The sequence below is a fragment of the Dissoconium aciculare genome (genome assembly GCF_010015565.1).
Source record: "Dissoconium aciculare CBS 342.82 unplaced genomic scaffold K489scaffold_2, whole genome shotgun sequence".
Taxonomy (NCBI): Eukaryota; Fungi; Ascomycota; class Dothideomycetes; order Mycosphaerellales; family Dissoconiaceae; genus Dissoconium; species Dissoconium aciculare.
This window is the reverse complement of record NW_022984952.1, coordinates 846,251-869,230: the sequence shown is the minus strand read 5'-3', so window position 1 is coordinate 869,230 and position 22,980 is coordinate 846,251. Positions and strand designations below refer to the sequence as shown.

The window sequence follows — 22,980 nt, the reverse complement described above, 5'->3', positions numbered from 1 at the left end:
CTGCAATGCATCTTTAGTATGCAGGACATGCTGCCTTTCACCCTCCGTTCTGCGACCGCCGCCGTTTTCAAGGGAGTACCGGGCGCGCGCGCGCGAGAGAGAGACACCGTCCTAGAGATGATGTCCATGCTCGCCCACGCGTGCAGAACTAGCAGAGCCGACGACGATGTCTTTATTATCACCAGCAAACGAAGCACAGCGGTATGGTATATTCTTCATTCAAAGACTTGTAACAATACGAGCACTACACATCAAATGGTCACGATACCATATCTCCTCAAAAACGAAATGTGATGTCCTACTGACCAAAAGGAGACAGCCTTTCAGCCCGTTCTCCGAGTGACTTTCGACGGGGCGATTATCGGTGGCAGTCCGTCTGGATTTCCCCAACACTTCCACGAGCCAGATCTGTCTATCGTTTCTCACTCCCCACCATTCCCCCATACCTACAGTAGTACTGACCAGTAGTCCCCACCCCGCCGTCCTTCCTCTTCGTTACCGACTTGCAGGCTGCGCACATACCGACCCCCGTCTGCAACGTAACACCATCACTCCGACGCTTTCTTCTCTTGCTGCTCGTCCAGTACCCTGCCCGGACTGCTGATCGATAGTGCTCTCGTTCATGGATTTTCAACGTGACGGAATCCATCATTTGGGTGGCTGCGAAGTACTACAGACCTGTTCCGCACTTTCCCGCGCCGCTGCACTTATATTCATTAGGCGAGGTACAAGCCAGATCTTAATGCACTTGCTACTGTGACCTCCGCCACCCACCTCACATGCTACAGCGGGATGTGTTTGAGAAAGCCATTTCTGAGACACACGCCAAGAGCAGTCGTATCGCGGCAGTGGCACGCGAACACCCAGATGATAATGACCGTAAACTGTCCTTGTTTTCGTACTGTAGATCTGATCTGACGAGGGGAGGTTCCCAGCACAAAGGTGTGATGTGATGTGCTCCGGCGGTGCCGCACAAAGAGTGGCCGTAGGCCGTCTCGTCACTACTCCTGCACAGGCCTGTACTCTCGATTGCGCACCCATGGACTCCATCGAATATCACACACGTCGAGTACTTCCACCGCTTCCGTCATCGCCGATACTCGATGGTTTTGACCGCCTTTGCCAGACAAATCACAAGCTTCCACATATCCTAATCGATCCGCCACAGCGAGTTCGCAGTCGTTGTCGCCTGAGGTATTCCCACTTCTGCTGCCCGAAGAGCCTCACCGTTCTCGGCTGCAAATCAGAACGGTAGTCCTTTCAGCCTGCTTCCAATGATCCACTCTTTTGCCTTACGGCACCACTAGTCGTAACAATTCATAGGCAACACCACGGCATTGCATGCATTGGCGTCCCCCCTTTCGACAACAAAATCCAACTGAGACTATCGGCACATGCGCAGAGAAACTCTGAATTCGTGCTGGGTCGGACTTGCACCGACATGGTCGCGCCGTCCTCCCCGCCCGCCGATCGTGAATTGGAACAGCGGAAAAGCTTGGGCGAGAGCACGCGTTGCATGCACACGCGGCCGCCGCCCACTTGCGCTCTCGTCCAGGCCTTTCCAGCGACGGGCGAACGCACGGGAGCTTTCGGAGCGTTGAGAAACTTGCCAAACCCATTGAAGACAAGGTCAGCCACCACCCACACAAATAGACATTCGCGACTGTGCTGCATTCTTACCATTGTCGTCGAGGATTGTAACAAATCCGATTGATCCATGGCGTTGTTGTCCGTGTGAACAAATACATCGTTGACGGTGTAGCGTCGTCGATCCGGGGCTTTGACCAATGAAAACATATGAATCTCTCAGGGATAAGCTGTTATACCTGCAGCTATTGTAAACATGTCATAACAGCGGTTCTCTGGATTATATTTTCATAGGCTGGACCAAGCACCATCTAGCGAATGTGCGAATCCATATTGCTGATGCAGGATGCATGGACACTATCAATTTCTTTTGCATGAACGACCGTCTGTTGGTGGCGAAAACCTTCTTCGCGAAAGCGCCCGAGGTGAATTCAATTGCTCTCATTCTTTTCACATATGCCCGAGCGTTCAATGATGTTCAGTCTCGGCACCGAGGAATACTTTCCACTCGTCCACTCGTGTACCTGGTCACACATCATCGTCAAAAGTTGCAGTTTTGCATTCAAAGTCGGGCGCTTGGGCTCCGGGCTTCTTTTTGTTGATGACCTGGGTAGGGACACGAAACTCGGCATGGCGGAATTCCGTAGCTTCTTCATCGAGTCTGACTCCAAAAAACCACTTGCGTTTCAGAGGACCCTGAACGCGCCGATCTCTTCCGTCTCGAGCTGGCAGTGCTTGCCGCAGGATGTGGGTTGGATGGTAGCACACCGACGGTGTCCTCTTTCGCGTGTGCAGATCAACATCGTGGAGACTGGCTGTCCTCAAATGATGAACCATGCTGCATCATCTCTGTATCTCTTGTTTAATCATGAGTCTGGGCATCAGGGGTTTCTCTGGCAAGGCGCAAAGTCTCCCCTCGTTGTGCGAATTCCAACAGAGGTAGCAATCCATGACAGTCACGAGATATGCAACAGACTCGTACATGACGAAAAAAGCTCTGGGCTTTTCTGCGACCTCGTGAGATTTTGGTGATGACGTAGATTACACGATACCCCATCAACACGCCGCTTTTCTGTGCAAATCCCGATGTACCTAGGCATACAGTACATGCGTCCCTCTAGCAGATAAAACAAACAGTATTAATACATACTCGCACGTACGAACATTTGAGTACACACGCCAGTCAATCGTCAAAACGGGGTTTGTCTACGTCACGACCGCCGATGCTAGGTCTGACACCCGTGAATTTCCACAAGAACATAGGAGCAGCTCGGAGCGACTCGGAGCTGGAGTGCTTCAAAGTTTCAAACCGTGGCACGATTCCACCACATCTTCTTACTTCTCCGGATTTCATTCCAATGATCGGCACGACTGGGGTAGTAAAAGCAAAACGCTGCCATTGATGACATCGACCAATACCCGCCGTCGATCAATGATGAGATCAGCTTCTCTCCGTCCGGCCCAGGGACCTCCTGCTCTAGTCGGATCAAATCACCATTTATCGTCCCCAGATGATAAGGCTACCCCGATCTTCACAGTGTGGTGGGTATCTAGATCGTCTCCAACTATTTCCCGACTTGTATAGCAAGCTGGCTCGTGTTGATGTGATCGACCAACTTGTCCGCGATAGGGCCAGAATGATGATACGCTGCGACACGCGTCATCTGGGCCGCACGCAGGTCCGTCGTCAGCAATTGGTATGATGACCTACAGTGGATGACAGTTCGTACAGAAAGCGCGAGACCCATTCTTTTTCCGTCGGGGGGGGGGGGGGGGGGGGGGGGGGGGGGGGGCACGTACGCGCATCCCCAGGGTTTCCAGTGCGTCACTACCTTGGTCTACAATACCGACGGAGTCCCTGGAGGGCATATACAATCTGTGTAGAGACGAGGGAAGCTTTCCGCCCATTTTCGCCCCAAGCATGTCGCGTGCACAGATCGGTCTCTGGAAAAATTCGCGTGCAACCATGATCGCGCTATGGAAATACTGAGTCGGAATATGCCTCGGGATTCCAACCCCACGAATCATGACGAGAACATTATAGTTGTTGCTGTTCCTCCTCAGGCATCTTCTAAACAGACGGTGCTACCCGTGGACTGTGAGAAAGTGCTCGGAATTCTTGCCGATCGGGCTTCCCTTATCGGAAGAGAGATGTGTACTATTGGGTCGGCTTCACGTAATTTCGTCATCAATGGTCAAATAGAAAAGTCATCTTCGCCAAACGAATTTGATTGGGAAAAATAAGAGCTGAGAATGATTATAGCTGAGTGGAGCGCTTTTTACTATTCCCAGGGCGTGCCTTCACTGCCGTATACTGTATCTTCGTTATCGTTTCGTTTCATTTCATCGAAAAATCTCATCATGCATCTTCTTCTTCGTTATGGCAGCCGTGAAAGTCCACTAAGAACTACCACTCTGCGCCCTCAGGGCGGTAGGGGAAACCGCTGCAGAGTCCTTTCGTGACTCAGCCCCCGGAGCCGCAGGCGCTGGCGGAGGTTCAATCCGATCCAGGAATGGACTGTAAGGTGCTGCAACCGCGTGCTCTCGCCCACGATCTTGCCCGCTTCCACCAGTCGTGCCTGGCCACCGTCTCTGTTGGTTGTGCATTCTTTCGAGCGGCTCGCCAACAATGCCATATTTGTCCCAATTAACACAAGGCATGCGGACCACGTTCTGCGCTCCTGGTATCCGCGGGAATGGTTGAGAGGCATCCTTAGATTCCGAGGCATCCTTCTCGGCTGCAGATCCGTCGGCCATGACTGAGTCCTGCGGCAACAATGAACCATCTTGCGGGGGCAACTGTAGATCGGACATCCCAGCTGACGTTTTGGACGTCTGTTCGCCTCCTTCTGACTTGTTGTTGACGGATCTCAATTCGAATACAACCTCGTCGTCGTCATCTCCATTGTCAAGGTCATCAAGAATTGACTGCATATTGCCGATTGTATGCCGTTCTTCCTTGAGTCTTCCAGCTGCAAGCTCCTTTTTGAATCGCTCGGGATCGTCCAAGGCCATCTGTTTGATGCGCGCTAACTCCTGCATATCATTTTGCGCTTTCTGCCTCTGAAACTGTAGAGTGGAAATTGCCGCTCGGAGAGCCATGGCGTCAGTTGCGTCTGCGCTGGAAAAGGGACGGGTGGGCGGCTGGGGTATGTATTCCGCCTTTGGAATTGCGGGCTTCGTCACCGCCGGTGCAGCAGGCTGGGACTGAGACTTTTGCTCTTGCTGCTGCTGCTCACTCGGTTGCTGCTGGGCATTATTCGGACGCTGCTGCTGTGCTTGCTCTTGTCGTTTTGGCGACTTTGGAGGCTGTATCGGCTGGGGCTGCTGGGCCTGCTGCATAGGCTGCGAGGGCTGTATAGGTTGCTTGGGCTGCGAGAGCTGCGCAATCGTCTGCACCGGTTGAGCTGGTAACACTGCCTGTATAGGCTTTGGGTGTTGGTCTCCGCCATTTGATTCAGCCATGGAGAATGTGAAATTGCCGCCATTTTCCGGCGGCGGAATGAACGCTGTCGCCGGCAGCACAGGCTGAACTTTAGGCGTAATCGGGCTGTATTCCGGTGCGACAGGCGATGCCGACCGAGGGTCTGGCGCAAAGCCCGCTGCCTTGGGCTTGCTCACAGATCCTGGCGCAGTGGGAGGTGTGGGCGGGGCAGTGATATGGTGGAATATGAACTGCTGAGGTACTTGCTGGCGGTGCGCCTGGGCAGGCAATATCGGCTGGAGATGTGGTTGTGGATGTGGTTGTGGTGGTGGCTGTCGCTGAGGAGGTTGTCGTGGCTGAATATTGAGTGGATGCTGGTAGTGGCGATACGGTGTTGAGGTACCCGTGTGATATGGCGATTGCGTTTGTAGCTGGATGTTTTCCGACAATGACTCTCGCGTGTTGATTCCGGGCGGCGACGGCATCCCAGGTCCACACTGGAGTCTGTGCGCACAGCAAGCTCTTATGACATGAAACAGAAAGATATCTCGACTTGCTCTGTGTGAGAGTAAAAATGCGTGGGCTTACACAGAATGGTCGTCTAGATATAAATGCTCGAGGAAGTCTGGAGCGTTTTTGGTTCTCAAGTGTAATGTATAGGTGAAGCCTCGCACTTGACACCTCGCCGGTGATTAATTATCATTATCTATTTTAGTGGGGACACCAACCAGCGGTAGGAATTCTTGAGTTGCATGTGCCTGCATCAATTTGCCTCAAGCGAAATTTGACCTCACGTGATCAATTGCAGCATGATCACAGATGACTTACGGGCATGATATGTGGAACAAGAGTGCAATGGGCACATAGGGCGCTGCTTTAATAGGCGGATGGGCATTCTTAACTCAAAAATGTCTTAACGCGAATTGGCAACATATGTGTTTTACATGAATTGCGTGATCTAGTTTTTGGTTTGTAGACGTTTTCGCTGGATCTCGGAGCATTTCGGCCTAACAACCGCGAGTGTCTTGTAAACATTGCCGACTAGCTTCGATCGCGCAGTTCTTCCGGGAACACCTTTCGTCGCACCCGGGCTCGCTCACTTTGCGAAGTGGAAGTCGTAATTCAACCACTTCCTTGCCAAGACTTGCTGCACGTTCAAACCAGGGGCACCATAAGTGACGGGTGCAAAGAAGAAGAAGCTCCACACGAGCACTGATATGATGACGCCGCTCGCAGCCCATGTTGCGAGCAGAGTCTGACCAGCGATCCTTTCGCGGATGGGCCTGGAGCGTTGCTGCTGCTGGGTGACATTGCCTTTACTGCCGTCGACGATGGGGCTCTTCGACGAGATGTTGGCCAGTTCAGAAGGCTCGATGTTGAAGATGAATTCAACCATGGCACCGGCGACCAGACAACTGGCCAAATGAGCTGGAAGATAGTGGTGCAGGAAAAGCTGACGGCCCATAATAAAGAACGGAGCGTAGTGGGCAGCCCAAAGAAGGAAAAAGAAACCAGAACTATTGTAAAGACGACCGCGAGTGCCTAGATGACTATGTTAATATCAGTATTACCGAGATAGGATAGAGCTAGACTTACGGCGATCGAGCGCGTCCACACCGCGGCGCACAGAAATCTGGTCGGCAAAGATGATGCCAGCAAAGACTGCGAGAATGGAGGAAGCAAACCACCAGCCGACTGGGTTACCTAGAAAATAAATCTGCTGCCTCGTTTCCTCATGTGTCCAGAAGCTGACGCCACGCAGCAAGAACGGCCATTGGATCGGGTGGGATGCATATGGATGCGATGATGTCAAAGCGTTGTTGTGGTGGAACATCAAACGTTGCAATTCGAGATATTTGGTGAAGAATGGAAGAGTCTTGGGCTTTCTGACCTCTTTGATCAGTCGCGGTGAGCCTTCTGGGATACCATAAATATCGTCAATGTACCAATTGGCGCTAGGGAGCTGATTGTTTTTGTTGCCGTTGATCTCAGCTTGTGCGTATCCCCAATCCGGGAGGGGTGTAGTATGTGTCCACATCGAAACTCTAGTGGACACGTGAATGAGCTTGAAATGAGACGATTTGGTTCGGAACTCCGCTCCATCTTTGCCACCATCGACTCTGATCTCAAAGAGCGTGTCGTTGAATCTAGGTCCATTTCCCTCGTCCAGCGGTGCCGTGGTAAACTCTTGATTTGTAGGGAAGAACGGACAAGCAACATCATGGGTCATCAGCCAGCTGTTGGTAATCAAGTGGCGGAGGCGGACGATCTCTCCGTTGTGGACTCGTTGTCCTTGTCCCTCTCGGCCATGCGCCGGGACAATCTGCCAGAGATTATTGGTGTCGTTGTGTGGGTAGCCAGTAACCTGCTGGCCTTGCGAAGAGATTCTGCCATCGTCATAGCGGAGGGGGTAGCGTTCCGTGTGCGAGTGCAGGTAAACCTTCGTTTCCTTGTGTCTCAGCGTGAGGCTGTCGAAGTAATCAATTGGAACAGATGCTTGTGTCATCAAATTGTCGGACAGTGTTTCCTGGAATCCTGCACTCATAAACTCATCGCCTGGGCCCGAGCGACTGAGGATGCTAAAGTGTACTTGGAACCAAAACAGGTACATCACAAATGGCACGATAATCAGACCAATCATCCGTGCAGCAAAATGATGACCAAAGGTGACCAAACTTAGGGCGCCTTGTTTCCGCTTGACATCTAGGAGATCCCATAGGTCAATCATGACCGGTACACCGATAGAGAAGAAGGTAAAGGCGCCGACGTATTTGGTGCTGATGACGCAGCTCATGCTGATTCCCGTGAGCAACAGCCACTTCCACCATTTCCTACCAAATGGATCATGACGCAATTTGTAGAAGCGGATGTAACAGTAGATGCTCAGTGCCATGAACAACACCAAAGTGGCATCCAGAAGAATCAGCCGTGTCTGCCCAATGTGGGCGTTGTCCAAGAGCATCAGCGCTGAAGCGAGAATGGTTGCGGGAAGGCTATATCCAGATTCCCACATAATCAAGAAGACGGTCGATACGGTCAGGGCGCCCATTGAAGCAGGCATGGCGCGATATGCAACATAAGGCACCTTGTTGGTAATGTAGGAGTCGCCAATGTTTTCGAAGAGAAATTCGCCATTGTATCCGACCAGCCAGCCAGCGAACGCGAAGAGAAGTTTTCCGAATGGAGGGTGAACATCGAAGAAATAAGTTCGTTGAAGATAATAAGATGCGAACTGTTTGATGACAGGATGTCATTATTGATGCTCTTCTGCAGCCACAGCTCTCGCGGCCCAGCCTTCATGTGTATAGACTCACCTTTCCAAAATGGACTTCGTCAAACACGACTTCATTTGGATGGCTGATGCCCCAAAATCTTGTGAGAAAGGCCAAAACTGTGATGATCACGAAGCCGATTTTGTAGTCCACATCACTCCTTGCCGATTCTTGCACGTTTTTCTTCACAGCCGACAGCGTCTCTTTCGAGTTCGCTTTCAAACTTGTGATCGCATCCGCAACAGGTGCCGTGGGCTGTTTCTTTCCAGCATCTTTAGGCCCTCGTTGCTTCACAGAGCCCTGGGGGTTTGACATTGTGGTGTTCCAACAGCGAACGACGGTCTCCTCAGCGGAAACCAGCCGCGGAAGATGGGTCGGTTGTCGAGCGTCGGATCCAATGCAAGGAATGTGTGGGCGTAATCGAACAAGCGCGAGGTGATTGCGGCCTTGATGCGATATCAATCAACGTGTTGTGAATGCCAGCTGTCCAACGAAATTATACCCGCAGGGAAAGCTTGCCGCCATTCCAAAAACAAGGGTTGTCAATGTCGACCGAATCTGGAAAGCTGGACCTGCGCCAGCTCGACTGCCCACTGAGGAAAATTATAATAATAACGCACATTTGTCAAATAGTCCAACATCGGTGGCATTCAATCTAGATTTGGGTCATCTACAACATAAGGCATAGAACAGCACCGGTCGGACACACATCTGCCCAGTGTGGACGGTATCTCTTACATCGGCAAATCACAGCTAAGTTCATGACTGGAAATGCATCTCAGAGACGAGCTCAAGCGCGTGGACGAAACGGTGACAGCATTCATCTAATTCTAGGCAGTCCTCTTCTTCGCCTTGAAAGCGGCACTTCGCTTTGTGACCTTGACTTTCTTACTAGACAAGGGCTTTCCGCCCAGCTTCAGACCAGATTTGCCTTGCTTCGAGCTTGCACGGTGTCCCTCGAACACAAAGCTCTCCGGCCGCCTGATACCCTCCGCTAGTAATGGTCGTGATGGGCGAGCTACTCCATTGCTGCTATTACTCTTCTCAGGTCGTCGAACTCGCGAGGCAGCGGCGCGACCCAGAAGTTTTCCAGCACGCCCGAGTTTCGATGCCTCCTCGGAGGTGACCTTGCGCTGGTATCCATTCGTTTTTGGCCGTGATGTTGGTCGATCAGAGCCAGGTTTGACATTGCGTTTTTGAGCTTTGGCGCGCGTTACTCTCAGCTTGCGAGGCAGCATCGGCGGGAACTTCTTCTCGTTAAGGAGTAGGGCTGCCTCAACCGCATTCTCGTCCTCAAATTGAACGTAAGCGATACCTTTGCCAACCCGTGTTGTACTATCACGGATCACCCGGACACTTTCCACTTTGCCGCATTTCGCAAATGTCCGCCATAACCCCTCCTCGACATCGGCAGGCTCTTTGCCTCGTTTTCTCTTCTCACGACCCTCTTCCTCGTTTGCATCTTGAATATTGGTCTCGTCGTCAACAAATCCAAGATTGCCTACGAACACACATCGACGGTTATCCACCTTGGCGGGATGTGCCACTTCATCCACGCGCAGATGGCGATCAAGCACCACGGTACCATTGAGTCGTCTCGCAGACTCTCGAGCCAGCTGTGGGGCTGAATAGACGGCGTATGCATTGGTTGACTTCGTGGTGGCGTCCATGACCTCTTGTTTCGCAAAAGCAGCCTTTCTGGGAATAGCAGAGGCGTAAGGCGTAGATCGGAACCTGAGCGACTCGACTTTGGGCTTCGTCGTCCCTGTCTTGGCGTCCGCAAGATCTGTGAAGAACGATCCAAGGTGCGCCATCAATGCTTTTCGGTGAGCTTTCGATGTGATGGCAGTCGTGGAAACGTTGCCAAGGAACACAGTCCGATTTGCCTTTGCGAGGTCCTCATCTGCTGCCACCTCTGTTTCGTGCTTTGGTACGGGCTCTGATGGGACTTCATCTTCCACCTCCTCGATGTCGCTTTCATCATTGTCGGCCGTCCCAGTTTCTGCGTCGTTTTCACCTTCATCGTCGTCTTCATCGTCGTCTTCACCGTCGTCAGCCCCGGCCTGAGGTTCCCGGGATTGTATGCGGTCTTCGGTCTCTTGCTGTCTCGATCGCTTTGTTGCTCGTGCAGCAGCCAACCGCTCAAAGTCTCTAGCTTCTTCTTGGGCAAGTTTTTCCATGTATTTGCCTTCCAGATCGTCGCCATCCTTGCGCTTGCGCTTGCGCTTACTTCGGCCTTCGTCATCGTTGTCAAGGAGTTGTATTTCGTCTGGTAGCGGGAGCCGGTTCTGAAGTGGTATCAATCCGCTTTCTGCCTCGTCTGCGTCATCGTCGAGTCCTTCACTGATCGACTCAAGGTCGGCATCATTATCCAGGTCCTGAGTGCGAGGCTTTGTAGCTGATCGCTCTCGACCACTGTCAATATTTGCCTTGACTGCTGGTTGCTGCACGTCGTCAGCATCACCGAAATTTCTTAAACTTTACACTTTGGATTCGCACCTTGACCGCGAACAAGGAAGAAAGATTTGCGTCAAGCGCACTGCCACTGGCTAGCAATGCGAACGCCGAGGCCGCTGCTGTGTCTGAGGACTTGCTGGTCTTTTTTGACTTTTTTGAGATTTTCGAAGGTTTGTGAGTGGATGTTGTGTCGCTTTTGCGCTTCGATCGCTTTTCGACCTTCTCCGAAGCTGCCATTGTGATATATTCAATCGGGTGAACAATCAGCAATATTCGTCGAAATTTTGCAGAGTATGGAGATTGAATTTGATAATCATGAATGTACCGATTCGGCAAAGCTCCCCAGCACAGCTCGAACTTTTCTCAGGGACCGTCAGCCGCCCGGGCAGTCCTGCACACACTATACTGGACGTTCGGCTTTCTGACTGGCACGCTGGCTAGTTGGCTGTGTGGTCGATGATCACGTTCCTGAGGTTTCCCTACAGTATTGACGTCGGTCGCGCGGGCCACACTGCCACTGCGGAGCGACAGAGTCCATCTCTCTCTGTACGTGCCGGCTGCGAATACTTGCCTCATGCTCCTCGACACTAGATCACACCACCAAATACTCGCAAACACCTCGCCTGTATATTCTTCAATGAATCTACGTCCTGTGGACGATTTATCGCCGCCAGATCACGGTTGTCCGACGCCCGCCCGCCTGTGTCGTTCCTCATAGCGTCAATCTTCATACACCACTCGATTTTTGCCGACCAGCAGCAAGGAGCATTCACCACCAGTGACCTTGCACAGTCGGTCAGCACGAGTAATCTGCGAGCTGTCGAGATCACCGAGGCGGACGTTTCCACAGACCCTCCGCCTCGCCTAGGCTGGCAACAGTCATGGCCGCGGTGTCGCGTCGCACCGAGCCCACACCTCCAAGCCGACCTTCCATCAGTCCCCTCAGCACCACAAAATCTTCGCCTGTCGCATCAAGAGAAGACGCCATGTCGACTATCAATGGGCAAGATGGCCTTGGTAGGGTGCAGGATATGGGCATGACCGATGCACCAGAACTCGCAGACGATCGCTCGAGCAGTCTCAGCGAACCAGAGGACGAAGATGACGAAGGCGCACAATTGTTAGACGTTCGATATCGGAGTACCTTGGGGGATGATCGTGCAGGCATTCGATCAAATGACATTGATTCTGAAGCCGAGACCGAGCGACTGGACCAAACACCGTCTCGCTTGCGCAAACGTGCTGATAGTACAGGAAAGACGCCGAGTAAACTCAGCCATACCGCGATGGCAGACGAACTTTCTGATGTGCCATCACCTTCACGCGCAGTCGTCAACGGAGCCTCGAGCACAAGCACAGCAGGAACAATTGGTATGTCGAGTGCAGAAATGCCGGCCACTACCAAGAAAGCTTCTTCCGGCCCGCGCTAACATATGCTTCACAGGCAAAAAACGTAAGCGATCCGATACTGCCGATAGCTCACTCACCAGCGCCGAATCTCTACTTGGTGAATCACCTCGCAAACGCTCACAAGAGTCACCACCCGTCCACGAGCACATTGCTGAGGAAACCGACGCAGCCGAGGGTGCAATCGATCCCAGTGCACAGTCAAAAGCCTCGTCTCGGGAAGAGGACAGCGCCGCAGATCAGGAGCCTGCTGCTGTGCAATCGACTAAAGGTGGTTATAAGGGCAGGAGGGCAAAAGTTAAGGGAAGATCAAGAAAAGACGCAAGCAAGGACACCGAGGCCAGTGCAGCAAATTCCATGGACGTAGACGACGAGCCTGCCGAAGAGACTATGGCAAAGTCACACGACGAGCTCAAGCATAAAGGCGCTGCATCGTCACTGTTCGAAGATCTAGCCAAACAATTTGCTTCCTTCCATGACAAGCTATTCAACGAGAAGCTTGCCGCGTTGGCCTCTGAGGTTGAGATGCTTACGCAGGCGGACTGTCAACATCCAGAATATCTGCGTCAGGCCGCATGTGTGGATGCGCGGTATGCTAAGCAAGTCAGCGAGGTGCATGCGTACTATCGGTACAAAATGCAGGCGCTTCGTATTACTACTTTGGCTGAACGCAGCCAATTGCACAGCCAATACTTTCAGACTGCGCGCGAATTGCGGGAGGAACAGGCCTATCAGCTTGGTGAAGATTGGTACAAGATACAAAAAGAGCGGCGACAAAGCAGTCATGGACAGGATGGACAATATATCCTCAAGTTCCCGACAAAGCGCAGCGAGCAGCTGCGAAATCAAGCAAAGTACAACCAAGAGGTATCTATCCTCAGTGGCGTGGCAAAGTATGTTGGTTTTCCGGCTGCACCAGCCATCACTGGCGCTGAAGGTGATGCTTTGGAGGATGACTTGAAATCTATGAAGGTATGATTAGCATCAATAACGCGAGAATTTTGGGGTGCTCATGAGCTAACCGCAATTATCCAGATCACAAAGCGTGTTCCACAGGCAACAAACCATAGCAATGCGTCAAGCATGTTCATGAGCAATCGTTATACACAACCCCAGAGCGAGCGTTTAGCACACGAGCAATTTATAGAGCAAAATGCTTGGGCTCGACCTCAGGGTACAATTCCAAATCACGGCACTCCCAACCTTACGCATACGCCAGATTGGGCGGAAGCCGGCAATGCCACGACCGCCAAGCACATGGCTCGCACGACTAGCACACCTGCAACCTCGAAGCGAGCCGCAAACTCGAATGAAGATCCTCCGCAAGACAGAAAGACTATGAAAGACCAGTCTGCTCCCCCTACAGCGGAGCGAACTATGGCCATGACGCCAGGCGCCCGCGATCCCATCTCTCCCATCGCGATGGTCAAGCAGCGCCAGAATGGCAACGACAAGGACGTGCCCAACTTCCGAAATTTCAGCAATATATCCGGCACTAGCACCATCGATGCACCCGACTCGGCCGAAAAGGACAAGGACCGCATGCAGCAACACCAACACCACGCTTTCGAGCGCCATCCCGTCGGCACACTGCTGCGGTATCCGAGCACCAGCGACTCAGGCGGCAGGCCAGAGCCATATGCCGCCTTGCCGCAACCGACGACCTCCTTTCGACCTGCCGTCATGGCTGTGAGCGGATCACCCGCGAGCAGTCTGGTCCACAAGTCATGACAATGAATGACGGGCACATACGTGGCCAAAGGGAGATGATGATGAAATCTGGGCGGAGTTCTCCTTGCTTTTCGCAGACTTCGATTCGGAAAGCATTGGTTCGGAGAGGGGGGCTACGTCATTTGCATTTTATGAAAGGCGCGGATTTTCTTGATTACGATTTTGTTCGCGAATGGGTTGGGGCATATGATGGGATGATGTCCTCCTTTCGCTATTTTGTGTTTCTTCTCCTTATTCTTTTCTCCGCTCCCCGCAGTCTCACACAGTCCACTCCTCTCTCAAGGAGTTCGAGATATCATCTTATCATCGACTGTCACCCCTCTCTTCCCCCGCCCTCAGTTGGACAACTTCGAGGGCGTCCGCTCACCGCGATTGACGACGCGGCTTCTTCTCTTGAGAGAGAACGGAACTTCCCTCCTCGTCGCTCCGCCATCACAATTTTCTGTACACTCCGATCTTGCTTTACTCGCTCCTGTAGCGAAGATATCCTACGCCTTCGAATGGAAATACGATTCTCGATCGCTTGACGTGGGGCTTTTCCACTACAAAATAACAATTGCAGAATCACGTCCGAGACGATTGAGTTGATAAACGATGGCCGCGACAGCGGATATGATATATTGAAGTCATTTGAATATGCAAATCGAACAACCCGTTATGGAGACAAATGAGATCCGGCTCGAGTGTCAACCAGTCGTGTCTCGTCAATAATCGCTTGCATGCTAGAGACCGCCCGAATTTGCGTGCCGTGAAAAATATGATGAAACGCGAAAACCGGAAATGTGGTGCATGTGGGATTATCACAGTGCATTCTCGGAATTTGTCCCAAGACGTAGGAGTGAGTGTCGGGAACCGGGATAAGGCTCGTCGCAACACGTGAGTTTATCAGCACTCCGGTGGACCTGGAGACGTGCTGCAGGTGCATAGGTGGAGTCTCATTCTCGGATGATCTTCATCTTCAAGTCTTGTTTTTGTTTGGCGCGAGAGATCCAGGCATCGCAGCATTCTTGCAGCGTCTCGTGAAGCCCCGTCCAGCCGTCGCCCTTGCCCATACGGCGGAGTAGCTTTTCAGCATCGTCCCGCTCATCGAAGATCGCTCCGTCCACGCCGTGATCGTCGACGTTGCCGGGAAACGCTCGTGATGGATACAGCTCCCGTAATGAACCTAGGATTTCGTTGATGTTGTATGGTGCTGTAGCTGAGAACAAACGCCGTGAGCGCACGTCGGGGAGAAGAAGTGCTGCGATGTGCAATAAGGCAGAGTCCCGCACGTTTGTGAAGTGTTCTGCAATGACATCGCTTATTAGCATCATGTGTCTCGGTGATAACGGGCGAACTTACGAGCTGGTGACCATGATGTGGCGGGCGCATCGCCATGGAACATCGAGTTGAGGATTTCGATCGATGTAGGTTGGTTTTGCTCAGGTGATAGTGTAGATCCCCATAGAACGCCTGGGAGGACTATTTCGATCACAATGTTAGTAATTGTGACCCTTTCGTGAAGCTGTAAGGCTGATGTGAATCTGTTCATTTCGCATCACCAACTGTTCTGCAAACTCACCTGTATTGAGGTCGAATTCGGGCCTTTGTTCGCGATACCATCGCCAGACAGCCTGTTCTGTCTGAAACTTTGCAGCACACTGCACCGACCAAGCTCGCTCCATATCTGATTCCGCTTTGTTTGAGATGGGACCATTCCAGGCTGCCTGAAAACACTCCATGTTCCAGCTTTCGTATGTAACGTGATTCGATCGGCCAATTGTTGGATCGACAGCCGCAGTCAACGCGCTGCAATATACAAATCTTTTGACGCTGCTCTCTCGTGATGCTGATGCCAGGGCATTCAGAGCGCCAGCAATGCTTGGAGCGATGATCTTTGTTGGATCCGGGTCTAATTTGGTTACACTCGCGCAGTGAATGACTCCAGCACAGGATCGTACGGCGAGGTCATATGCGTTTCGTGGAACCATGTCTGAAACGATAGAAGTGGTATATCGCCCAGGACCGTATTTGTGCTTGAAGAGCTTACTCGTCCATACGGCCTTGGCGGCATCACGAACTGCACCGCGTACACGGTAGCCATGAGCCAGTAGTTGATCCACAATCTGTATGCCTTGGAAGCTGTTGGCAGCAGTGACGAGAATGAGTGAGTCCTTCGGGAGGATGGCGCCCTCTGGGCCAGGACGAAATCGAGAGTGATCTGAGTGGCCTTCGTTGACCTTTGAGTATTGTGGCGGCGGTAATGACGATGAGCTGGACCTGATTGTGCTTTGGCTTTTGACTGATTCCGATCGGGAGAATGGATATGGTGGTGGGTCGTGTGAGATCTCTCCGAATACCTCGCGATAGACCTGGGCTTGTCTCTCCAGACGTTGCATGAATCGAGGAGGCATGTCGGATTTTGTGCCTATCGACAAACTTGATCGTTTATGATCGGTGTGGGAGCTGCTGAAGAAGCACACGACAGGGATTAGGCAGCAATGCAATTCACTTGTCGTCTTGCGCCGTCGAGTGTGTGTGAGAATGAGGAGAATTGCAGGCTTTCTGATGTGACAGCTATTTGAAAGGTTATGGGTAAAGTTTGGCGAAGAGCACAAGTACTGGGAGTGAATGCACGAGTACTGCACTGTACAAGGTTATATGTCGTCAGGTGAGAAGTTGCCTGCGTAGGAACAATCGGATCGAAGCATCTGGCCTGGGCAGCAATCGACCGCCTTTAAACATGCTTACCGACCTGCAGTAGCAGCCTGCAGACCAACTTAACTCGTTGTCTACATATCTAGCACATGGTCGTTGTTGGTGGTGGTGGTGAGCGTCAAGGGACTACTGTATGCGAGCGGCACAGGCGCCGCTCGCACTCGCTCTGATCAATGCGCGCATCCAGTTGGCAAGCAAGAAAGGAATCAAGCATGATCGAGGACCGTTTCTGGCGCTGGGTACCTTTCCCTGTCTCTCGACCTTTCTCACGCTTGTCACTTCCGCTCATCGTTTTGTGTGGGTGTGTGAGGGTGTGTGTGTCTGCTTCTCCAAAGGTTGTCGTCTTCTTGGGGGGGTTTGTAGGTCGCCACGAGCCAGGGCGTCAGTCAGGCCACACGTGCGTAGTACACGTGAATCCCTGCCTTCTCCGCCGACCCGCTCGGGTCCTTTCAAATGGACCTTCTGGGGATTCAAGGGATTGACGATCGCTACTGCGATTACACTGTCTCTAGTATGGTTCATTATCCTCGAAAATGACAAGATGATCCGATCGTTGTTGGTGGACAGCTGTCAGCACGATCATCACAGGAAGTCGCGAAGTCGGCAGGAGCAGGTCCAATCACGAGTCTGTTTTTCCGTCGGATGAAGGACGAGTGTACAGTAGACTTCTGAGAACGTTTGCGGCACAGCACACTACTGCGAAGTAGTGGTGGGCTGTTCGACGGCCGCCAAAGGAACGGTCCCGCGCTTTGATGACGATTGACGAGGCCACCCATCCAAATCTTCCCGTCTCGACCACTTGCGATTGACCACTTGCAATGACAAAATCGTGGTCATACATCGCCCGCTGCCACAGGCGACGCCATCAGACGATCAGGAAACACGGCGGCGAGCTCACCGCGCAATGGGCCATTTCTGTGGTAGTCTAAGCGCCCGGTGATGAGGGGCGGACGATCAACCCTCATGACCAATGTTCTGCTGCTGCTACTGTACAACAACGGTGCCACAACTTCCCACAACACTTCGTGTCCTCTCGGGAAGAGCTCAAATGACTATAAGACGGTGTCGAATAAATGGTTGCGTTACCATCTAGGTTGTCATGATGCCGACTTGCAGCTGGGGTAGCGCGGGACGTGAACCACTCCAATTTCCAAAAAGCCATCTTCGGAGAGGCCGTGGACATGGAACTATAATTCCACCTTGAGGTTGCAGTGTGATTGGCTTGTGACACGCCATACTTCGACGTACAGGCCTCGGAAAGGAAGCACCATCAGGCACACTTGAAGTGCGACGAGCTCTTCAACTGCAGAAAAATTCCAAATTCATTCTGCTGTGCGACTCCGACATGTGCCCAGGTGAGTTGTGTCATGGCACTCATCATAATGAGTGTACAGTGGAACTGCCGCAATCGCACAGTATTTTTGGGATGATAAATGCACCCGAATCGCATCACGCTGGCGGGAACGAACAAACGCAAATCTAAAATGGCATCTCTCTTCTCGCATAGATACTGCTGCTACGGGATATAGACCAACGACCGGCTGGCTCGAATAGATACCATCACCTGCACGGAGCAAACCACTGTAGTCTACTGCAATGTCTTCGCTCAGGATATAAATACATCATAACGGAATTGATCCTTGTACAAGGATGTTGAAGCCTACTAGGTATTTCGGCCAAAGCGGCCGACGCCGTTGACCGTGGCGGAAGAACTTCCACGCCCAGCCCAATTCGGGCGGATGCTTACCTAGGTATCCTTTGGATAGCCAACAACAAAGGCTGGCACCATGGCGATTGTTCGGCGTAGATCTGTGCCGAGGCGATGGCGACGTCGTCGGTGCGTTGACCACTGCGCATAATGATGATAGCCGACAATGAGACCTCATGCCTGAATCTTGATATACTACACATTTGTGACTCACGAAGTATGTCCTGCGCGCTGGAATTCCAATTGTTCTGCGCAATCTACCTTTATGTGTATGTGGAGAGTGTACACGATATCATGCACAATCTCACATTGTCACCGAGAGACAAGAAAGAATTTCGATCGCACGAAGGACACACTGCCACCCAACAGTCCGTAGTGGGCGGCCACCAACAAGACGAAGAATTTGAGTTTTGCTGCGCCGTCCCGCTTCCGGCCCTTCATGCATCATGCTCACACACTCTCACACCCACACACACACACATGAGAGATGCAGGCCCCTTTCGCGTTCCCGATCTCCGTCGTTGAGATCATCAGCAGCGACCGTATTCTCGTCAAAGGAGGCGGCACAGTTCCACGAGCTGCGAGCCGAAGATTGAAGGAGGTCGCTTGCTTCAGCCGATCACAAAGGGTCAGTAGCTATGCCGCCGCTACAACGACGACTACGAGGTTACGCACGCAGCGCATTCGCACAACACCATCGCGCATGCGTCCAACTTCCATACCATGGTGCGGAATTCCAATTTTGACATTCAGCATTTCTCACATTGCGGCCAATCCGTCATGCTAGCCTTTCTGTCGTCAGACGGGAACGATGCGGCTTGCGGCTTGCGCTGACGGGTCGGCAGCAAAGTCGAGAGTCAAAATCTCACAAGGGAAAGTGTATATTATTGCAAAGCATGTTCGTTATGCCATCTAACAAAACACACAGATCTCAATCATCTTCCACCGGCTCTGCATCTACTGCATCACAACACATCACCTTACATTTCAGGTCCCACGTCTGCTCGCGCTTCGACGTCGTGTGCTCGCCCACCTGCATGCATCATCATAGACGCAGAATGGACCAGGTTCCCATGCATTGATAACCGCGGCCCACACGCGTAAGCAGCAAACTAAAATGTCGCTAGTCCGTCGCGCTACGGCTTCTTGCCGCTGCTTTTAGTCTCCGAGTGAGGAGATTTGGTCGCTCTCTGCGAGACCAAAATATATCAGCACTTACCATGCCCACCTGCAGGAGCTGCTCTAATCGCAGTGCCTGAACAGGAAAACATTCTCTGTGCTAAAAGATTTCGGAAAGTACGACGGACGGCGCGAGCCATCTGTACGTGCGCGTCGCTCCGATTCTACCTTTCCAAGGTTCCAAGGTTGTGTGCAATGTGCGGGCTGCGTTGTCGCGCGCTATACGGCATGCCGAAAGGGATGATTTAGAGCAAAACACTAAGTGCTCTTGGTCCATCATTCCGAGGCTGCTGCCCTTTGACGATAAAGAGCGACCCGAGCGTCCTCGCTCAACCGTCGAAAAACCCCTGCCGCTCCCGGATTTCGAGTTGCCGAGAAACCTCGCCGATATCAGCTTTTCGCGCGAAGCCAAAGGAAGCAGACCACCCTGGCACGAATCTATTGATGGGGAAGAGCCATAACCGGGGGTCTGAAGGCGTCCTGGATGATGTTTCGAGTCTTACACCAACAGGAAATACCGTAAAGTTGAGCAGGATAGGTGTTTTGAATGCGCGAGTGCTGCAGCAAAGGAATCGGTCCGGCGATCACAGGCGCGCTGTATTAATGCGAAACATAAAAGTCTTCCATCCACACTCAGTAAAAAATCACAGTATGGACAGCACGGTAGCATCTGAAATGAGGATGAATCTTGCAGAGCAAATGCGGGTTTGTTGGAGGTCCTAGATGAACGCTCCAGCGAGTGAATTTGGTTACAAAATGCCGGATCGAGCCATGCGCCTTTGCCCGACAGTCTTCATTGACTCCTGTGCCTGAACTCATTCCACGGAAATACATGAACATGACATTGACGCAACGCAGATTTCCTCTTGGAGTAAAGCAGATGGAAATCCGATGTGGTTTCGACGGTTCAGAATATGATGAGATCGTCCGAGGTGAGATGACTATGTGTGCCCTGCAACTGGAGATCTAGATGGGCATTCGATTCATGACGACGATAATTGAGCTTTCCGTGAACGGGATACTCCAGATGGAGTCGAATGGCGAAATCAACGTCTGACACGACGTCGGTGAAGCAGACGGATAGTGTTGATATCACCTGGGGAAGAAAAATATGCTTGATCACAAAGGAAACAGTTCTCGCGTATCTACAATGCCGCTACCTCTCCCTTTTCAAGTTCTCTCCCTCGACAAGTTTGCTTGCAGAGGACGAAGTCTTTTCGTCGCGGGGAGCTCACTTGTCTTTTGTATTATACACGGACCCCAGGTACCTGCTAATGACATATTTTTGCGCAAAACAACCTCACAGAAAGGCGCGTCTACGAGGTGAAGCTCTTGGTGAAGCTCTGCACGACGTCCCGAAGCTTCTGCTCGAGCTCCTTGCTGAGCGCACCCTCCTTCTCGATCGAATCCAACAGACCGCTCTCGTTGCTCTTGAGGTGGCTGAGGAAGTCAGCCTCCCACTGGGTAACCTTGGCGACGGGGACCTTGTCGAGGTAACCGTTGACACCAGCGAAGATGATGGGGACCATCTCGTTGACGGCCATGGGAGTGTACTGCTTCTGCTTGAGAAGCTCGGTAAGGCGCTCACCACGGCTGAGGGTCTGCTTGGTCGAGGCATCGAGATCGGAACCGAACTGGGCGAAGGCAGCGACTTCACGGTACTGGGCCAAGAAGAGCTTGAGCGAACCGGCGACTTGCTTCATCGACTTGAGCTGGGCAGCGGAACCGACACGGGACACGGAAAGACCGACGTTGATGGCCGGGCGAATACCCTTGTAGAAAAGCTCTGACTCCAAGAAGATCTGACCGTCGGTGATGGAAATAACGTTGGTGGGAATGTAAGCGGACACATCACCACCCTGGGTCTCAATGACGGGAAGGGCAGTGAGCGAACCACCACCAAGCTTGTCGTTCATCTTGGCAGCACGCTCGAGGAGACGAGAGTGGAGGTAGAAAACGCTATTCATCTCGTCAGTGACATGTAGTATGTGGATGAGGTAGTGAAGTACTCACTCTCCGGGGTAAGCCTCACGTCCAGGAGGACGACGGAGGAGAAGCGACATTTGACGGTAAGCGACGGCCTGCTTGGACAAGTCATCGTAGATGATGACAGCGTGCTTGCCGTTGTCACGGAACCACTCGCCTAGGAGAAATGATGTCAGCGACAATGCCAAATTGTAGGGTCTTCTCTCACAGCAGTGGATGTGACTTACCCATGGCAGTACCAGCGAAGGGAGCAAGGTATTGCAGAGGAGCGGCCTCGGAAGCGGTGGCGGCGACGACGATGGAGTACTTCATGGCGTCGTTCTCTTCGAGGGTCTGGACAAGCTGGGCGACAGTGGAACGCTTCTGACCAACGGCAACGTAGACACAGTAGAGCTTCTTCGACTCATCAGTTCCGTTGTTGACACGCTTCTGGTTCAGCATGGCGTCCAAAGCGACGGCGGTCTTTCCGGTTTGACGGTCACCAATGATCAGCTCACGCTGACCACGTCCGATGGGCACCATGGCGTCGATGGACTTGAGACCAGTCTGCACGGGCTGACGGACGGATTGACGAGGGAGAATACCCGGGGCCTTCATCTGAGCACGGCGGGTCTCCTTGGTGTTGAGCGGGCCCTTGCCATCGATGGGGTTACCGAGGGCATCGACGACACGTCCCAAAAGCTCGGGGCCGACGGGAATGTCAACCTGTGTGACGTGTTAGCTCCAGGGACGGCAATGGTGATGCGGTGTCGTTTGACTTACGATCTTTCCGGTACGCTTGACGCTCTCACCCTCACGGACCAATCTGTCGGAACCGAAGAGCACGACACCGACCTGGCCGGCCTCGAGGTTCATGCACATGCCGGTGACACCGGACGCGAACCTGTATGTTCATCAGTACTGTGTCCCAAATGATGCCCAGTGGTTGCATATCAATGCCGCCGCGCCCGTCTGATAGCCGACGCGCGCTCCAGATGCTGATGCCAGGATATGAAAGGCAAGACTCACTCAACCAACTCTTCGGCCTGGACGTTGGCCATGCCGTGGACACGGGCAATACCGTCACTGATCATGTCGTAAGTTTATGTACTTCTTCAGACTCCATTCATGTGTTCCCTACCCGACGGAGAGAACGCGGCCAGTCTCGGAGAGGGTGCTCTCCTCCTGGACACCACGGATTCGCTGCTCGAGGATGGAAGAGACCTCGGTGGGAGAGGCCTTCGCATCAGCGGCATAGCTGCGGGTGATGGTGTTGACGATGGCGGGAGTGGCACGCTGCTACAATGCAAAAAAGTCCATGTTAGCGGATTGTCCCTGAAATAACCTCGGAGCTTCCGGGCATCTCGAGACAGCTTCAAAAAAGCTCCAATCGATGCCCATCATGGCTCCCAATGTGTTTCCGGATGCCATTGGAGAAATCCAGATGCATTGGAGATGCATTGAAGCTGATATCGCCGTCGCCGTCGCGAGCTGATGTACATACCGCGGAGATCCTGCCGGTGGCAGCGGCGGCGCCAGCGGCGCGAGCGCTC

General features: G+C 52.6%; 8 protein-coding genes across 8 annotated transcripts; 2 read left to right on the top strand and 6 right to left on the bottom strand.

Annotated features, from left to right (window-relative positions):
• Window positions 1-912: 912 nt before the first annotated feature.
• Window positions 913-1,849, bottom strand: K489DRAFT_376495 (uncharacterized protein). Its single transcript, XM_033603931.1, has one exon. It carries the CDS (start codon window positions 1,795-1,797, stop codon window positions 1,318-1,320), a length of 480 nt encoding a protein of 159 aa, XP_033463136.1. The 5' UTR covers window positions 1,798-1,849; the 3' UTR covers window positions 913-1,317.
• Window positions 1,850-3,987: 2,138 nt separating this feature from the next.
• Window positions 3,988-5,695, bottom strand: K489DRAFT_392436 (uncharacterized protein; the record flags this gene model as incomplete). The annotated part of the gene is made up of 3 exons (XM_033606739.1): window positions 5,415-5,695; window positions 4,987-5,189; window positions 3,988-4,764 (listed from the first exon to the last, which is right to left on the bottom strand). The coding sequence occupies exons 1-3, from the start codon at window positions 5,494-5,496 to the stop codon at window positions 3,988-3,990; spliced, it is 1,062 nt and encodes a 353-aa protein (XP_033463135.1). The 5' UTR covers window positions 5,497-5,695.
• A 122-nt stretch (window positions 5,696-5,817) lies between these two features.
• K489DRAFT_376491 (glycosyltransferase family 39 protein) lies at window positions 5,818-8,768 on the bottom strand. The gene is made up of 3 exons (XM_033603930.1): window positions 8,326-8,768; window positions 6,608-8,243; window positions 5,818-6,553 (listed from the first exon to the last, which is right to left on the bottom strand). The coding sequence occupies exons 1-3, from the start codon at window positions 8,596-8,598 to the stop codon at window positions 6,108-6,110; spliced, it is 2,355 nt and encodes a 784-aa protein (XP_033463134.1). The 5' UTR covers window positions 8,599-8,768; the 3' UTR covers window positions 5,818-6,107.
• Window positions 8,769-9,078: 310 nt separating this feature from the next.
• On the bottom strand, window positions 9,079-11,028 carry K489DRAFT_398436 (uncharacterized protein). Its single transcript, XM_033606933.1, has 2 exons — window positions 10,783-11,028; window positions 9,079-10,727 (listed from the first exon to the last, which is right to left on the bottom strand). The coding sequence occupies exons 1-2, from the start codon at window positions 10,975-10,977 to the stop codon at window positions 9,114-9,116; spliced, it is 1,809 nt and encodes a 602-aa protein (XP_033463133.1). The 5' UTR covers window positions 10,978-11,028; the 3' UTR covers window positions 9,079-9,113.
• Window positions 11,029-11,469: 441 nt separating this feature from the next.
• K489DRAFT_106423 (uncharacterized protein) lies at window positions 11,470-14,279 on the top strand. Its single transcript, XM_033598865.1, has 4 exons — window positions 11,470-12,111; window positions 12,185-13,119; window positions 13,183-13,807; window positions 13,937-14,279. Exons 1-4 carry the CDS (start codon window positions 11,622-11,624, stop codon window positions 14,011-14,013), a joined length of 2,127 nt encoding a protein of 708 aa, XP_033463132.1. The 5' UTR covers window positions 11,470-11,621; the 3' UTR covers window positions 14,014-14,279.
• A 330-nt stretch (window positions 14,280-14,609) lies between these two features.
• On the bottom strand, window positions 14,610-16,489 carry K489DRAFT_106403 (NAD(P)-binding protein). The gene is made up of 3 exons (XM_033598864.1): window positions 15,440-16,489; window positions 15,220-15,339; window positions 14,610-15,163 (listed from the first exon to the last, which is right to left on the bottom strand). Exons 1-3 carry the CDS (start codon window positions 16,269-16,271, stop codon window positions 14,814-14,816), a joined length of 1,302 nt encoding a protein of 433 aa, XP_033463131.1. The 5' UTR covers window positions 16,272-16,489; the 3' UTR covers window positions 14,610-14,813.
• Window positions 16,490-17,366, top strand: K489DRAFT_106402 (uncharacterized protein). The gene has a single exon (XM_033598863.1). The coding sequence runs from the start codon at window positions 16,709-16,711 to the stop codon at window positions 17,219-17,221; it is 513 nt and encodes a 170-aa protein (XP_033463130.1). The 5' UTR covers window positions 16,490-16,708; the 3' UTR covers window positions 17,222-17,366.
• A 3,115-nt stretch (window positions 17,367-20,481) lies between these two features.
• K489DRAFT_106312 (ATP synthase F1, alpha subunit) lies at window positions 20,482-22,463 on the bottom strand. Its single transcript, XM_033598862.1, has 4 exons — window positions 22,211-22,463; window positions 21,676-22,153; window positions 21,476-21,605; window positions 20,482-21,421 (listed from the first exon to the last, which is right to left on the bottom strand). The coding sequence occupies exons 1-4, from the start codon at window positions 22,307-22,309 to the stop codon at window positions 20,779-20,781; spliced, it is 1,350 nt and encodes a 449-aa protein (XP_033463129.1). The 5' UTR covers window positions 22,310-22,463; the 3' UTR covers window positions 20,482-20,778.
• Between the last annotated feature and the right edge of the window lie 517 nt (window positions 22,464-22,980).